General features: G+C 40.8%; 1 protein-coding gene and 1 long non-coding RNA gene across 3 annotated transcripts in view; one reads left to right on the top strand and one right to left on the bottom strand.

Moving 5' to 3' along the window:
* Positions 1 to 18,459, bottom strand: part of septin12 (septin 12) — a 50,226-nt gene that overhangs the window by 21,908 nt on the left and 9,859 nt on the right. The window contains exon 2 of one of the 2 annotated variants that reach the window (XM_028023993.1): positions 13,879 to 15,411. In XM_028023993.1, the coding sequence (XP_027879794.1) occupies positions 13,879 to 15,411 (1,533 nt within the window). Of the gene's footprint in view, positions 1 to 3,712; positions 3,827 to 13,878; positions 15,412 to 18,459 lie in introns of those variants that run through there. The other variant, XM_028023994.1, reaches the window with a different exon arrangement.
* On the top strand, positions 4,699 to 17,685 carry LOC114148618 (uncharacterized). The gene is made up of 2 exons (XR_003596309.1): positions 4,699 to 4,754; positions 17,616 to 17,685. It is a non-coding gene; the product is annotated as an uncharacterized LOC114148618 (long non-coding RNA).

The raw sequence follows: 18,459 nt of genomic DNA, 5'->3' as shown, positions 1-18,459 counted from the left end.
AGGTAACTGCAGTTCTAAACACGGCCTAAGAACTCACCGTTAGTCCCCTTAGCTCCACTTCCTGCAGCGAGTTTAGTTTCAACAGTGTCTGCATGCGGTCCACATCCACTGTGTCAGACAAGTAGCACAGTGAACTCTGAACTAGATTCTGCATGGCTAAAAGTATGGTCAGACCTCGTGGCAAATGTGGAGAAAACATTGCTTGGGTTTGACAAATCGACAAACACAGTGGTTATGTGGTTTCTATTGTCAAGTTGGGGTCTCTTTAATCCTACAGCATACAGGGTCACACAAAGTTTTTCATACCCGATGAATTACTCCACGGTTTTTAAAGAACACCACTATATTTCATTCATATTCCATCCACCTGTCGCATATGCAAGCTTATAGCAGCACCATTGGGGGACGGAAGCTTATCTCCAGTGGTCAATGGGTGAGAGGCGGGGTCCTCCCTGGACAGGTCGCCACTCCATCACAGGGAAACACAGAGACACACAGGACAAGTGATGGACACACACTCATAGCTAAGGGCTAATTTAGAGAGACTGAATAAGCCAACAGTCAGGTTTTCAGACCCTGAGAGGAAGCCGGAGTACCTGGAGAGAACCTTGGACAGAACATCTCAGCTCAGCCAGGTCGAGAATTGAACTCAAGACATTCATGCTGCAAGGCAAAGTGCAAGGGGTAGTACAAGACTGTTAAGTTAAATGGAAATTAACTTGGTTTTCACAATTTTCTGGCATAAAGAAATCCATTACGGTATGGGTCACTGCAGGTCAGTACGCCATACTGAGGAGAGCTTTTCCACAGTTCTCTGTGTCTTCAGCTGGACTCCCACTGGACAGGCGTGTTTAAACACAAACACCTAGCATAGCATCATGCTAGAGCAGCGACAAACAATCATTATACGCTACCACATCTTGTGCTTTGTCGTAAGCAGTGAAGTTTTTCTGTACCTAGTCAAAGGACGCCAATACCTCTGCCCTAATTGTATCGTACTTTTGGCTTATCGACCTCCAGCTGAAGGGGGCGCAGTAAGGGTTGTATGGAACGGTTTTACAATGGAAACAGACAAAATATCAAACCGATCTGACGCTCAGTGGAAACGAAGCATTAGTGGTTCAGTCCTATTCTTGCTGTTTGCCATTTATAAGACACTGCAAACATTTGGTAGGAGGTGGTCTGTTCTTTATGTCCAACATGCACAGCATAAGACTTAACGATACACACTGGCCTCATGCTATAAAAATACTGTCTTCATGAGCAGAAGAATTTGGTCAGTGTTGATGGGAAGGTGGATGGAGTTCATTCTGGAAGAAGACCTGTTAGAAGCTGAAAAAGTATTTCCTTATTGGGTCAGAAATATTGGGTATTTCCTTTTTGGGGACTCTAAATGTAAGGCTCTACATTTAGAGTCTTAGAAGGTCTCTCAGCAGGACAAGTCTGACATACAGTAAACTTATCACAATTTGGTGAAACACATGATGACTGCAGACCTGTGTTTTTCCACTGAATGACTCTTTTAATGTCTTTCAAATCCACTGAAACGTCCAAGTGACTCATATTTCCACCTATGCTCATGCACCAGGACATAAAAAAGCAATCTGGTCTTTATCTGGTTCTAAAATTATTTACCAGTAACCTCTAGAGTACTAGAATATGTAATAAATGACATAACCTCGCACCGACACTATTTATAAAACAAAGATGAAGCCCAGACAGAGAGAGGCTGTGTGTAAAAAGTTCCCCGTTGTTAATTCCCTCAGCTTTCAGACAGGAAGTATCATCCAGGTGCTTCAAATCAAGTTCACTTCATTAACAGTTACAGTTCTGCGGTGGGCTGCTCTGGAGCGCGCCATGACACAACGCCGCGCCGGAAAAACATCAGCAGTGATCGCAGAAAAGCAACTGTTGCTGCCATTGATCTAGTCATCATTCCACACAGCAGCCTGGACATCCAATAGGTTCAGCCCAACGTCAGAGCGTGAAGCTCAGAAACCAGGAAGCTGTGAGTTGCATCTGACCAAAGCACAAGATTTCTGAAAAGACATCCTTTAAACGCAAAGAATCTAAAGAAGAGATGTTTGACCAAAACACATTGAAAACCCCACAGAGTACACCAGCACACACACCATGCGGGAGGACTCTGTGCCCCAAAGTACTCTAGAGTCCAACATGAGGCCATCTGCTAACGATCAGGACAGGGTGAAGTCTTTTGCTTTATAAATATTGCACAGATTGATATTTGCAGTGTAAGGAGACGATAGGCACCCATTTCCGCTGTGTAAACCATGACAACATGAAGTTGATTTGGATTCAAATATCATTTTTACAAGAAGAGACAATTCAATATTTTTCATAGCCGTCTCCTCAGGAACATGGAGTCCACACTACTCCGCTTGACTTTACTTCCACTGTTTTAGTTTGGTTTAGTTTGCACTAAAACTGGAACTGATCCTTTTAAACCGACCTTTACCAAACTATAAAGTCTTTTTTTAATGCAGCCTCGAGTATACAAAACCACACACTGCAGATTACGGGGTATTTATCAGACAAAAACAACCTCAAAAGTTTCCAGAAGTGCATCTTAAACCCACAATTTCTACAATTTCTAAAAGACACATAAAGCCATTGAAAGTCTTCAGCGAGCTGCTGCTGATGCTGAGAGACCAATTTTAAAAAACGATTTTCAACATTCTTTAACGTGCAATACAGAATGCTTTTTCAGACTGACTGATATAGTTTGTATCCGTTTAATAAAATCCACCCATATCTGCACATCAAACTGTTTACATTTTTGTCTAATCTAACAAGAAACATTAATGGGTTTTTATTCCTTCATATTCTGAAGGATTATGATATTGTTTGGGTATTTCTAACAGCTGAATTCAGATTATTCTAATCTCCAGCTCAACACAAACAGAACTTGGATTATGATCGGTGCTATAATAAGAAAGCAGGTGGTGTGTGTAAATGTTAGGGTGTTTTGACCAAATCTCTCCAGACATTCTCAGAGGGCAAAGGAAGAAATCCACTTCTCTTTGTTGCTTTATGTCTTTTTTACAATGAATGAAGATGCTTTCTTATTTCTTTAATTCTACGCCTGGAAGTGTTTCAGTGTTTTAGATGTAAGAAAGTTTAACTTATGTATATCTAAACATAAAAAAGAAATAATCATACTATGTAGGTTATGTTCAGATTAGAATATATTTGAAGTCATGGGTTAAAATATTTTATGATTGCTTCTGGCTACAAGTGGCTAGCTCTGAAAAATAAATCCATATTTTTATGTTCAAATTAAAAACTGAGACAATCCAGGATTCAGAGCAAAGTGAAAAGTGTCATACATGCTCTTGTGTGACAGCTGTTTTTGATCATTTTCTGCTCAGTTTCTGTACAGTTTAGTTTTGCTTTGTGAGAAATGAAATGTGCAGAAAACCTAATTGGAATAATTAGATGATCAAAAATAATTACATACTTATTTTTTGCAGACAGTGAGAATGAGAGGAGTTAAAAGTTATGCAATGTTCAGTCAGTTTGCTGTGCTTCCTGAGTGAAGAAGGGAACGATCTCACGTCCAGTCTAGTTTTCATAAGGAGCCTGTTAAGAGTCCAGAAATCCAACAGTGCCTGGACAGCAGCAGCTCAAGTAAGACAGAAAAACATGGAGCTGTTAAAAACAGTAAAACAGGAAGGAGAGAGCAGTTCATTACCTGGTGTGGAGGCACAGCTGTCTGCAGTGACACAGATATACAACTGGGCAGGATGTCATATCACTGTGAGTGTGTGTGTGGAGAGGCGTGGCTGCGTGTGTCAGAGTTTGTGTCAGAAGATGACACATTTCCTGCCAACAGGAGAAAATGGTTTCCTGGTTAAACTGTCTAACTTTCCCACTAACACGCTGTGACATGGCCGTCCAGAGACGCTGGCCTGGTTCCAGCTCCTGCAGACGTCTCAGGCTGCTTGGAGCCTTTCACAACATCCAACATGTTTCATTTGGATTTCATGTGACAGATGAGCTCATAGCAGTAAAACCTGTGGACTTCCTTTGGTCTGTTTGTGGCCCTTGGCAGCAGCTTTGTGGCTCCCACATGGCTCTCTGCGGTCTTAACCACTGGAGTTCCACACTGTTTGGCACAGAATGAACGCAGCATCATATGAGCCAGTAACAGAAACGAGCCAAAGACCAACCTCTTCCTACCTAATTTGCACTTAGCCATGATGGACATAAGAAAGCCAACTAGCTAGCTAGCAAGGCTATATTAGCCACTTGTTAGTGGTAGCCTCAACTGGCTCGAGACAGAAAACTGCATATATGAGAATATAGAAGATTAAATAGCCCTGCCCAGAAAAAAAATGTAAAAGGGCAAAATTGTATCCATGTATTCTCCAGCCATTTTATAATACAATCACATAACTATATCACTTTCAGTTGTTATAAAAATGCTTTATGTATATAATATAAAATATGACTCAAAAAAAATTTTAAACCTTGAAATCGGGTCTCTGTCTCTTTAAAAACTCCTCCTCTTCCTGAAACTCCACCTTCTGGAAGTCATCACAACATGGCTCCTCTATTAACCTTGAGAAGTGACTCCTATAATGAACGCAGCAGATTCCAGTACCATCAGCTGTTTGCTAATTGTTTTCGGCTAGTCTGAAGGAGCTGAGTGGAGGAGAGCTGCTCTGTGAGGCACTTGGAAACTTGGAAGCTGCAGCTCTGAGGAGGAGCTACGTCCCTGAAGGCAGGGCTAGGTCCACTCAGGCATTTTGCATCCCGAATGGTTGCCATGATGATTAAAGGATTTCAAAGAAACTTTCCACATATGTTTTTGATGAGGGAATAACATTATAATATGATGTAAAGCTCACAAAAGTCAATTTTACACAGTACTACCCTTTTAAAACCTGTTAGTATTTATGATGTATTTAAGGCCAACTTACTTTTTCATTTTATCATGAATTTAAGACATTTTAAGGCCTTCATTTTAAAGACTTTAGATCTCTGCAGCTCCTCCAGAGTCACCGTGGTCCTCTTGGCTGCTCCTCTGCCCGTTCAGTTGGACCTTCATGTGTTGGCGGGTCTACAGCTGGCTCATCCTCTCTCCATGTTCAGAGCATGGGATATAGTTGTAGAACTAACCCTTGTCTAAACTTCTCCATGGCGACAGTCTCCTTGGTGTCCATGATGCTGCTTGTTCTCTAAAGATCCTCTGAGGCCATGTATCATCATAGAGATGCCCTACACTGTGTTAGTTTGTTACATAAAATAAAACAAATGAAAGTTTTTGGGGATTGAATACTTTTGCAACATGCATGTGTACTCTAAATTCATATGTAAAGCTCTTGAAGTTCAGCTTCTGAAGTGTTGGTCTGAGTTTACGTTGCGGCCTCAACAGCTGGCTGTAGATCCTGAGTGGGAGTGGGCTCTGTCTGGGTGGGTTTCTCACTATTAGTCACAAGCATCTCATTATAAATACTCCGGTCCATATAGCAGCTGTTCTTAATAATTCATTCTGTTTAAACCTAATACAAACGGCCCCTCCTTCCACTGGGAAAGCCCCCAGTGTGAGACAGATATAGACTGGAGAAAGCAGCTACTCCATATGAGAGGATTCTTCTGATCATTTTCCATGAAAATCATCCGTCAGGTTCAGATTAAAATACGGAAAGTTTTTTTTCACATCTTAAAGTTTCTGGCCTGGTGGTCCAGTCAGCATTTATCAGACCTCAAATAGCTCCCTCTAGAGTCACAACCTGCTCCACACAACTCTGAGACAGCAAGCTGCAGGAAAATGTGATATTGCACAGACTAATATTCCAATTAGCTATATTGTGCAGTTCTATTCAGTCAATAGATCCAGATAGATCTATTCACTGATAGATCTATATCAGTCAAGTGTACATTATAATGCACACATTAAATGTGTGCATTATAATGTGTTGGTAAATCTGCTTTGTTCTGAAGTGAGTCAGTTTGTAATCATTTTGCTTTTATATAACAAATTATGTATGAGTTTGTTCTTTAGCATAGAAACTGACCATACATATGGATACCACAGAAGGCTTTTGATTACACACTTCTGATTGTTACTGAGTAAGCAAGTGATATATTTCAATAAAATCAGATAAGGGACAGGATTAAATACTTTTTCACTTCTTTCTACCCCTTTTCAAACAGACAAGTAGTGGAAAGCTAATTGTTTCATTCTCCGTACTGTACGGATGTTTTATTTTCCCTTGTTCTTCTGGCTACTTGTTTGCTTGTTTTTAAATATGTTTGAAATAAGTTATTAGAAAATACAAATATAAAAAAAAACTGCTCAAAACCAAACCTTAAAAAAAATCTCACTGCCCCTGTCAAGCTTTCTTTTACAGGTTCAACCAAACTATCTTAGCAATGAACAGCTAGCAAGGTAACGCTATTCTTTATTAGTTATTATCCTGTTTTTACAGCTAAGTAATTTTCTTCTTGGAGTTTTTTTTCTGCTACAATATCACTTAACTTACTGTTTATCACTGAAACCTTAACTTCACATCAACAGGAAGTGTCTGCTTTCTCGTTCAGCTGTAGGGGCTGACTCATTTTTAATTGACCCCTGTGTGTGAGGAAATGAGAGCTATACATTCCTCTGCGTGCGTGTGTGTTTGTGTGTGTGGCCCGCCTTATATTTGCTACAGTGTAAGAATTATTTATCCTTACACTGACCGACTGCTCTTTATGGGGCTCAAAGCCTGGGCTATAAGAAGATGCGCTGTGTTGGGGGTTAGAGGTCAGGGGCCAATTCTAGGACTAAGGTGTGAATTGAGTTTAGTTTAGGGTTAGGCATGTCGTGGTAATAGTTAGGTTTAGGGTAAGTGTCAGTGTTAGGCTATATAAATGAATGTGAGTCAATGCAAAGTCCCAGTGCAGATAGAAAGACGTGTGTGTGAGGGCGTGTGTAGGTTTGTGTTTATCCTTGATTCTAAATGTGTATAATTTGTGTCTCCATTGTAACAGCTGGGACCAGTACGCTGCAGGTAGGGAAGGGGCCCTCATCAGAGTTTAGTCTCTGACTTTAGTTTACATCCAGAGAGGGGAACTTTTCAATCCTTCTTCAGCTGTTCAATGTTTTCTGTGCCTTTACAGTATGTTCCGATGATGTCACAATTTCTTATGTTTTACAGAATGGTGCTTTAGATATATTTTAGTTAACTGCCTGGGTAATCAGTGACTGTATTCCGGCCAAAGAGTAAGACTTGAACCTAGCTTATTTGAAATTCTGCAGGAATGAAGAACCAGCACTACCTCCACCGTCCTCACAGAGAAGACGGCTCCAAACACGCTGCTCTGGAACTACAGCTGCTTTGCTCCTCTAACCGCCGCTCCCATTAACAACGAGGATGCTCCCTGGACGCTAGCAGTGCAGCTAACACAACTGGTTTTCGCCAGTGGGCAGCAAAGGCTCTCCTTGTACCCCATCATGAATTAGTGTTCATGTTTTTTGGCTGTATTTACCCAGAATGCACTGCGCTATGGCCTGCTTCCTGCTTTTGAAGCAGTCTATGGTCCGCTTAGTGTTCACATATCCATTGGAACCAGCCCAGAGTTCACTGCAACCACAACTAGACCTTGGCTTGTCAGCAGACCAGTTTGCTTTCACACCTCCCCAATCAAAGCGGACTTTCTAGACCAACAAGCTAGAGTTGGATTACAGTGGACTAGAGCTGGTGGGAATGCAATATAAGTAGAATAAGGCTCTTGCTCAGGGCTGACTGTTCCATCTCTTCTCAACATTTCTCGTCTTGCGTATCTATGGGTATCTTACATAATATAAGGTTATTTACGCCTCTATACAGGTAAAATATTCGGTAACACTTTATTTGTCGGGCTGTGCATAAAACTGACATGACACTGTTATAATGGAATGTTTGTGACTGTTGTCAGGAAGTGTCAATCAATAAGTAATGACACTTTTAATGCTTTAAAGTTGCATTAAAAGTCCATTAAAATTGTCAACTTTTCATTAAAAGTGTCATTATTTATCAAATGACACTTCATGACAACAGTCGTAAACATTCATGGAAACTCTTTCATGTTTGTGACAGTGTCATGTCAGTCTTATGCACACCCCATCAAATAAGGTGTTACCAAATATTATTTATCAAAAGCAGGATTACTTGCTGTACTAAATGTGTGGCAGGTTTATTGAAAAGCACCGGCAGCTTGGTGTACAATTGTAAAATTAAAGAGAGTTAAAGATCCAGATTTCTGAATGTAACAGTAATACCCAGAGGAGACGACAGAGGTTTGAATTGTGCAAACAGTGAACTCCAAAGGTCTGAACGAGGAGCTGATACTTCTGAAGATTCTGTTTTTGATTTCTTTTTTATCCATTGTATGAATTTGTTGACTTATTGTTTTCACTTATTGAAAAGTTGCTCCACACAAACGTTTCCTTTTGGGCTGACAGACATAGAAGATAACTGCATGATTTAAGAGGACAGCAGAGGTTTGAAGATGTAGAGCCTGTGATGTGACCTATCAGCCTGATTTACACTCAGTAATCTAAAATCATAAAATCCTGGAACATCATGTATTAAATCTTCACGTTTTTATTGCTGTAACTCAACTTTGACAAAATAGCTTCAGTCAGCTTCCTTTCATTTTCTTCTTCATCTGCTTGACAAGCATGAAACTCTTAAATGTATGATTTATTAACCTCAATTTTCTTGTAACTTTAGACTTTATTTGAGTGAGGTAACTATAACAGAGGATCCTTTGAACAGGCGACATCTTGTCTCTTCAAATCATTTCTACTATTATTGTCCATCCTGTGCGTTATGAGGGTTCATATAACAAGCTGGAACAGACAGGGGGAGCTAATCTGATCTGCTGCAGGAAACACATTTAGAAGCCTTGAACCAACCAACTGGACAGGAAACCGGTTTCTAATCTGAGCTAAAGGAAGGAAAAACTGGTGGCCTGAATATGGGGCAGAAAGGAGGTTTCCTTATGGGTGTCTCCTTTATTTGTGCTTAAATAACAAACTCTCTTGAACTGTAGGGATGAACAGACAAAATCCATCATAGTTTAGTAGATCGCGTGTAATAATTTTGCAGTCTGATACATTTTATCCAGAGTCTATGCTTTTTAATGTCAAAATAATTTGACTGTCTTCCACAACCTGCAGAATCATTTATGGACTCAGGCAAGTTACGACAGAACATTAAAGCATGTCCAAAGAATCTGTTGCAGCTTAAGATGAAACTATGACTAATGAGTCAACTGTTAACATCATTTATTAAACCTTCAGACTCCATGAAAGTAGAAGGGAGATGCTGGAGTGTAATCAGGTGAAATGTTATGATCATAACATGATATGTTATGCCTCCACAACATTACAGAAACTAAGAGCACACTCCCGGTGGGATTACTAGTTAAATGATTAGTTTCATCACTGGTTTATTTCATTAAAACACACTGACAAAAATATAATTACAACAAAAATAGCCTCTACTTCTCCTCCTGTTTTCCTGAGTGAGCGCAGAAAGGAAGGAAGGAAGGAGAAGATTAGGCACCGAGGAACTTTTTATAAGCCTTTAATGGGAACAAAACGATCTGAGCAAAGCACCACATAGAGAAAGATAGTAAGTCTAGTGTAAACACCCATTAGTTCAAAGCAACCTGTAATTCCCCAAACATGAACACACCAGCATGTTAAATGCTCTAAATGAAAACTTGTGCTAGATCAGACTGGTTTTACAACCGTCCCTTATAACATCATCAACAACTCACTCTGATTTTGGTATTTGTGGAGTTCTTATGAAGCTTGTACTTCAAACTACCAACGGACGGACGGAGGGCTGATCTAACTCTATTCCACTTCAAACAAAAACAACCCTAAGATTATTCTGCTGATAGATATACCTGCACAGGTACCAGGGCAGTTTGTGGGCCTATCACTAACCCTATCATCCAGAATCATCCCACACAGAGTGATATATTCCAAGAGTCTCTCACTCCGGGTCAGTAGGACTGGACAGACATCCAGAAGACAGTCAGACACACAAGGCCATTGCTGAAGAAGCTGGCTGTTCACAAAGTTCTGTATCCAGGCATATTAACGGAAAATTGAGTGGAAAGAAGAAGTGTGGTAGGAAACAAGGAGAACCACAGCCTTGAGAGGACTGCCAAGCGAATCCATTCCAGAAGAGCTCAGACCACACAGACATACTAGACATGGCCTATAAATGTGGCTTTCTCTGTGTCAGGACATTCCTGAACCACAAACATGTTTTTTTGTTTGTTTGTTTTTTATGAACCAACAATATTGGTGGCTGGAAAACTATTTAAAAGATGGGAAACCTTTTTCAGTGCTTCTGCAACCAATGAAAAGTCTTTATTGGCACAACGCAAACCAAGAACTCCTTCCTGCCTTACAGCAAAATAAGATTCAAATGAAGACGTAAAGTTTATAGGGCTCACCTTTAAACGTGCTGCTCAAAGCAACGATCCACACTGACTTCACTTGATGAGAAAGAGCGTTTTTTTTTTTGTTTTTTTTTACTTCAGCAACTTCCAAACTTCCACCATGAATTGTGAATGACCTCCTCGTAGAGGCAATCATTCCCCTTTCAATATTCTGTTGATGTCACTGTGAAACACAGAGGTAACAGACGCCACACTCACTCTGAAGCTGCAGAGCAAGTACCTTCTGAGCCACAGCTGCCCACAGGATGGTGGACAATTAACCCAGAACGCAGATTGAATTAAATAAATTTGATTACCGGTTTCCAATCACATTTTCCAATTCTCAGTTTCAAAGACTTGATTAAGACCCAATGCATGCCTCAGCACGTGAAAGGCTGTATGAAGGATTATTACTTGTAGCCTGTTTTTCCTTTTGGAAAATAAATTCAGCACCTAACATGTAGCGCCACACTGTGGATTTCTTCGGCTCTCCTGTGATCTGTGTAAATGTGTAGGCCTGTCACTAGCAAATTTTGCTGGACGATAAATTGTCCCTGAAGTTATTGAGGTAAAGGATAATATTGTTGAGTTGAGAGTAATATAATTCAATGTCATAATAATGTAAGAACACATTCTGAAAGATCAATAAACTTTCAATTCTAAAGAACAACAAGCAAAATGAATTATGAAGTCTCTGTCAACAAAATTGTGCTTCAAAAAAAGGTTTAGTTGAGACCAAAACACCAGACTGAAGACTTTGGTCATCCAGTTTTTGGTAGAAAGAGAGAAAAGAGAAAAACAATAAATCATGCAAATGGAAATTATTTAGCTAATTTTAATTCGTTGTGTGGTTGATTTATTTATTGTTTACTGCAACAGGCCTACAAAAATGTTCTCAGGGTGTTGTAGTCTGGGTTCATCATCAGAACTCTTGGTGGGCTTTTTTGGGGGGTTTCACTATAGAGTTCTGTTTGGGCTCAAGTCCATAAGCATTGTGTAGAACTTTAATTAGAGGCTCAAGCCCCAAGTAGATCCAACATATTAAGATTTTCCTGCTTTTGTTTAAGTAAGAAGTGTATCTTCTCCAGTTTTTAGCTTTTGTTGAACATCTTCCAGCTCCATCTTGTTGTTTGTTGTAACCGCAGGGTGAGTCAGTTGCAAATCCCCTGGGATGTGTGATTGATAGGAGCCCATCTCACCGATTCTCGAGCAAAGCAGGGCGGAGCCGCATGCCCATGCAGTGCACTGCTCTTGTTACAGTCTCGTTGGCTTCTTTTCTCTTTTTTTCCTCAACTATCTACTCCTCTGTTTACACTATAATGAGTAGATTAACGCGACTTTACATTGTACATTCTAGTTTGACTTTCTCTGCTGTCAAACCGAAGCCCGGGCTTTCGGTTTGGGCCATAAATTTAAACTCTGTTTCCTATAGTAATGACTTCATGTCTGATTTTGTTTCTATGCTCTAGTTAGTTTTTTACTGCTAGACCTCATAACTGAGTCCTTCTGTTAAAACCACCAGTGTCTGCATTAGGATCAGTTCTTCCTGTTCTGGTTGCTGGCCTATTATGTTTGCTTAGGCTGCAGTTCTAATGCCTCAGGCCTTCATCTGTGGGTCTACCTCAACTTCCTGGATTTCCTGCCCTGCACCATCGTCTGTGATTAAAGTTTGGATTGATTTCCATCTACCTGCTTTCTGCCTGCTCTCCGCATCCTCAACATCTTGGAGCATGACAGAGTCTATCAGCTGAGTGCGGCAGAACGACGAGTTTCATCTGACTTTCGTCTCTAAAGACAAGGTCTACCTCCACAATGGGATTGCCGGAGCGGAGGAAATCCCCACAGCTGTGTGTCTTCAAACTGATAGGTTGGTTTGTTAAAACTGAGTGTATTCAATCCGTACTTGAGAAGACGCCTGAGTAAACATCCTGAGGTCTCATTAGACAGGATCAAAGAGACACTTGAAGGATGCCCTCTGTTTCATCCTTCTAAAGGATGTGCTTTGGATTCACAGACTATTTGTGAGAAAAACATTCATCTACCAAGTTCAATTGAGCTGTAATTACAACCCCTAAGACAAATCCTTCATACACAAAATCAGGTATTATTTTACGAGGTGCTAACCTGTTTATGAAAACTCCTTTAGGATTCAGAGGGCTGTTTCATTTGACCAGAAAGTGCTAATTATACGCAATAAAACATCAGAGTTCAAGGATTTATGTTGACACACAATGCTTTAAAAAAGTATTTACCCACCTAACCATAACCTTAAACCATACCCTCAACCACAACCAATGCTTTAATCTAAGCTGGATCCAAGTCAAGTTACCCAGTGACCTTCTGAATCTTAAAGCTGATATTAATATTTATGCTACACTTGTGCTATTTTGTGGAGCAAATATTTTCATTTGGTGCCGCTACTTTTGTAAAGACAGCAATGAAACTTTGAAGAAGTCACCAAAGATCCAGCTAGCACACATTGGTCAAATTTAACTAAACTGGCGCTCATATTTAACAACATTCCTGCTGATTTGTTCTGCCATTTAAAATAACAATTATATATACTGTATATATATACAGTATATATATATTGATATTTCCCCTCAAGGTCAGGGACGAGCGACTGCTGGAACCAGGGAGAGATGCAGGTGTTTGTTTGGCGTCTTTGTGATTAATGGGAACGCAGGCTTGCACACCCACCTCCACATTATTAGTTTTTTACATAATAGCAGAGAGCAGATCACGAGAGTATGGCAATGATGAGAGAGGATAGAATTCACTCAAAATAAATATAAATATTAATACCAGTTTAAGTTCTGAAGACAAACTCTACCGCTTGTTTCAGCCTCAGCATACATGTTAGCATCCATCATGGCCTTTTGATCATCAGTCACCTTGAAGCTGAGACAGTAATTGAAGCTCAGCGTGTTTTTCAACTGAGACAATGAGAATACTAGAGAAATATTTCCTACAGGTAAAAGAATTAATGTTTTTGGGGTATATGTTGACGTTAATCATACCTGGAAATTACTAATCAAATCACAAGCAGCTTCTACTTACTGCTTAAAAGAATCCATTTTTGAAGACAAACTCTCATTTTAGGCTAAAAAAATGAAGTAGAAACTGCTTATATATGATGTTTAGATGAATGTAAAGGGCCAGGGGTTCAAGGTGTTCATAGGTGTGTATGTGTGTGGGGGTTTCTGTGGGTGTGGGGGAATAGAAATCATGACTGTACAATGGGTATGAGGTCAAGGTTTGCGTGCTAACCCTGTCTTTCTGTCAGTCTTCATTGTTTTGTGCAAGTGAGCATCCTCGTGCAAAAAACTGACAGAAATTCCCTGTCAGCACTTCTATGCAACACACACACACACGCATACACTCTGCAATCGCACATATGCGGACAGTCTCATTTTCCTGTCTTACCTCCATGTTTCTTGTTCCCCTCTTTTCTCATGGCGATGGTTGTGTCCTCGGTGGGACAGCCAGAATTAGGCGACAACCCAGCAGTACGTTGGGTCGGGTTTGGGGTTTGGACTGCGGGTCCTGTGTTGGTGTCAGTTGTGACAGGCCAAGAGAACAAAGCAATCCTTTGTAAGATCAGGTCCACGCTCTCTTTTTCATCACATTCGCTATCTTCCAAAGATCCAATAACTCTGGAGCTGAAGGTGCTGGAAGGACTAAATTGACTTTGGAGATTGGAGACCATGTGTCCAGTCTGGGACTGTGAGAATTGATCCCTCTGAATACTCTCAGCTGAGGATAGGGCAAAGGGTGCAGGAGAGCAGCTCTTCTCTAGAGCAGTGACGGGATGGTGTGAGGGAACAGGAGAGCGAGGAGATATGGGTGAACATGGATAGTTATTGGGTCGAACTGGCGTGTCAGAAGAACTGTCTAGGCTGCTGAGAGAGGCTGAAAGGCTGGCAGCTGTGGAAGGAGGGCTTGGGTTGTAGCTCTTTAGGCCATTTGCACTCTGCTGGGAACGGTTTGACGCTTTTGGGCTCCTCAGTCCCACCTCTGGCTTGGTAGGGGAGGCCGGTGAGACGCTGCTCACCAGGCTGTCCAGATCCAAGGGAAACTTGTTGAGACGTGGAGGTTCTTTGGCTTTGGGCTGCGGACTCTTGATGGCCCGAAGCCGCTTTTGGGAAACGTCTTTTGATCCGCATTCCTCAAAGGAGTTTCCACTACGCAGGCCATTCCAGTTAAAATTCACATCAACATATTTCATTCCTGGAGACATGCCACCACCACCATCTCTTAGAATTCCCAAGTTCCCCTCTCCTGGAAGTTGGTAGTCAAGAACTGACATGGTCCCAAGGTTTAACACCTGAGGCTTTCTCATATCCAGCATCAACTCAGGTCCTTGGTTCACCTCTGACTTGAAAACACTCCCATGTGAGAACTTCTCCGTATTCGCTTCGTGATGTTGTGACCAGTTGAGCTTAGATCCATAGTACTCCCTCTGAGGTGGAGGGCTGTGATAGGACGACAGCTTGTTAGCTGGCGTGGTATGGCCTCCACCAGCAGAGTACTCCAGGCTGGACGTAGAGCTGTAAAGGCTGTCATTGTCACTGCCAGGTCCTGACAGTGTGGAGCAGAAGCTGGGGTTCAACCTGCTTTGGAAGGAAGCAGCTCTGGTAACAGAGGAGCTGGAGTTGGGGACGACTGGCCTGTTCATGGTTCCTCTGTTGAAGGACAAGCTACTGCCTACAGCGCGGCTCTTGAGGACAGGACTGAGACCGGAGCTCAGACGTATGTGGGAGTCCGTTGCAGAGACCACGCTACTGTTGCTGACGGCAACAGGAGGAGACTGGCCCCCTCCTCCCGGCCCCATGATGGGTTTGTTGTGGTTCAGGATGAAACGGGAGGAAGAGGGGGAAAGGGAGGCAGAGACAGAGGAAGCTGAGGTGACGGACGTCATGTCATCCATGTTTTCATCGTCGAACGATCTCTTCAGGGCTGCAGATGGAAACAAGGAATATTCAGGTCACAATAAAGGTCAATGGTAAGAAACAGATCAGATCAAATCAGCTCAGCTAAACTGAGACTGGAAAGCCCAGAAGGGATAGTTTGATTTTTTTTTAACTGAGAGGGTTAGATGAGGTGAGATGAAATGTGGTGTTGTAGTACATTAATAGAAAAGTTTAGAAATCCTTAGAGAACTGAAAAGTAACAGCTAGACACGCAAATGTACTATTTCAGCTGGATTTCAGATATTTAATTATTTATTTATAAAGATTTTGTTGTATAAGTGCCCTTTACTCACAGTAATCAGACAGGAAATGGGCTGAAGTAAGGGGTCAAAGCAGAATGCCTGCATTGAGTACTAAAAACCTTTATACGGTCGCCTGCTTTATACCTCTTTAAAAAATTGCAAATTGCAAAGGTTCATATCTGATGTTTAAAATGTTAAAGACTAAAACCTGGATTTAATAAAATCCACAATATTCCCAACCTTAAAAAAAATATTTCAAGTGGCAAAAATGTTGGACAGTAGCCCAACTAATATTCCTGATATCAGTTTATTTATATTGTGTTACTGTTAAAAAAGCCAATGGTAAAAAAAAAAAAAAAACAACAACTCAATTATTCTGCAAAGTCAGCATTTAAACTACTAAATGTGGTGGTATGACCTCTAAATGTTTGCTTAAGTCAGATTTACTATGAGATAACAGTAAGAGCTGGTCTAGATAATATTATTAGAACTAATAATCAATACCGTAGTTCTTTATCCAGGTGAAATATTTGTGCCTTCACACTGATATAAAGGAGATTATGGATGTTGTGTTGAACAATTTATCATTTTCTGTGTTGAGTCCAGGAAACTGATGTATTTTTATATAAAGTTATCAATCTGTGAGAATCTCATAGTGGCCCATGCCTAATAAAAAAGAAAGTGCAACAGTGAGCTTACCACTTTCCAAAGCTTCCTCTCCTTTTTAAAACTCATGCTTGAGAAGACATGCATTTCAACACAAGTACTTTACTCTTGAAAAGTACAACTTCCTGTGGTGGCATGGAAAGTTAAAATAGCCTCTTGACTGGATTACTTCAAGTGAAGTTTTGCTGAACATCTAGACCAACATAATGTCAATTTCTGAGTATTGTGTAATACAATACTCAGAATGTTTTCTGAATAATTGAAGCTTAATTGTTTAAGCTTCAATTATTCAGAAAACGTAAATAAATGTTTCCAGGAGAAACCAGTTCATTACGAGTCATTGGTGCAGTCATGTTTCAGAGCTAAAGGCTAAACGCTAACGTAGAGTTCACATGTGGCTGTACCTGTGGTACCGCAAAGCTCTGTCCGGCTTATGGAGTGTAGACGCCTGCCCTTCTATGGGAAAAGTGTTCCCTTCTACAGGGGAGGACACACATACACACATACACACGCACACACACCCCCACACACACACACATTCCTTCTTTCTGTAAGCACAAAGGGCAGATTGAGGTCGCTGCTGCAGTCAGGACATCAAGTGGGGGTTTCATTACAAAAATCAGCCATTGCAACGTGACACACTATGAAAGGGTGTGGGGGTCGAGGGCGGTAGAATAAAATACTTACCAAGACTTGGCTCATTGTTCAGTCAATTAACCACTCACATTGGTAGGATTTAAGTTATTTCTTTGTATAACAACAACAAAAAACAAACAAACTGAAGCTACATTTTGATGGCAGATCTATGAAATCAGTAGCGCCATCTTTTCCTCAAAAGCATCTTTTAAAGGGGCAGCATTTTGTGGTTTTCAGGCATAGAGTACCATTTTTTATCACAATCAAGTAACTATATTACCTTCTGTTACAAAAATGCCACATTTATCAAATGTGACTTTAAAAAATTGACTTTGTAGTTTGCTTCCTTGAAATTGGGTCTCTGCCTCTTTAAAAACTCCTGCTCTTTCTGAAACTCTGCCTTCAAGAAGTCATCACAACATGACTTCTCTTATTAACCTTTTTACAACATTTTTACCAGTGTTTTACTGAGAAGTAGCTCCTATAATGAGCTCAGCAGATGCTCACTTCCACCAGGTGTTTGCTAATTGCTGCTGGCTAGTCTGAAGGAGCTGAGTTGGGGAGTGGCAGGGAAGGGCTGATCTGCAAGGCGGAGACTTGGAAACTGCAGCTCTTTGGAGGAGTTACATCTCAAAGGTGTGGCTAGGTCCATCCAGGCGTTTTACACAGCTGAATGGTTACCATGGAGATTAAAGGATTTCTCAAACATGCATGAAGAAATCAAAACAACACTCCAGATATGTTTTCAATGAGGCAATAACATTCTAACATGTAAATCATTGAAGAAGACTTGAGATGGAAATTGTTTTCAGTCTGTGGAGGTTAAAAGCTGGTAGAGACAAACATCAACAGAGCTGCAGCTTTAATTGTATTTTTATTTGTAAAACATATTGAAGACCATGAATCACTTTCCTTCCACCACACAATTAACCTCTGCTTTTTGTTGCAACCACATGAGACCACATTTGTCTCATGTGGCTGTGATGAGACAAATGATGGCAAAGAATGATAAATAACGGGAAAGCATTTTTAAAAGCATTTTTAAAGAAACACTGTGCTGTTTCTTTAAGAGCAACAAGTCAACAAGTGCTAAAGAATGCTTTACCACTTTTATTGGTAAAGCATAAAAGCTTGCTTGTTTAGCTAGTGTCTGCTTGGATATCTTTGTGATAGAAATAAAATAATAATTAGGTGCAATGAAGCCTAATTTTAGCTAAATAAAAATGAAACGCATGTTCAAACCTGAGCCGTTTCTGTACGCCATATAAACGAGCAACAATTTGTGTTTGAGACAGTTTATGTCCTAGCTTCGAGAGATATGCTAACAAAACTAATGACTGGTAGCAACCGAGATTTAAATCACACACCTAGCTGCACAGCTATTGGCCCTCAGCTTCTGTAGGCTCCAGGCAGTCTGAGGATGTCTATGTGTGGAATCGGCTTGGTTCACCGAGGCTGCAGGCACAGACATGCCCTCCCTGCAGTAGATA

Source organism: Xiphophorus couchianus, chromosome 7 (genome assembly GCF_001444195.1).
Source record: "Xiphophorus couchianus chromosome 7, X_couchianus-1.0, whole genome shotgun sequence".
NCBI lineage: Eukaryota > Metazoa > Chordata > Actinopteri > Cyprinodontiformes > Poeciliidae > Xiphophorus > Xiphophorus couchianus.
Note: the sequence above shows the minus strand (reverse complement) of the source record. Positions and strands in the feature narration are given on the sequence as shown.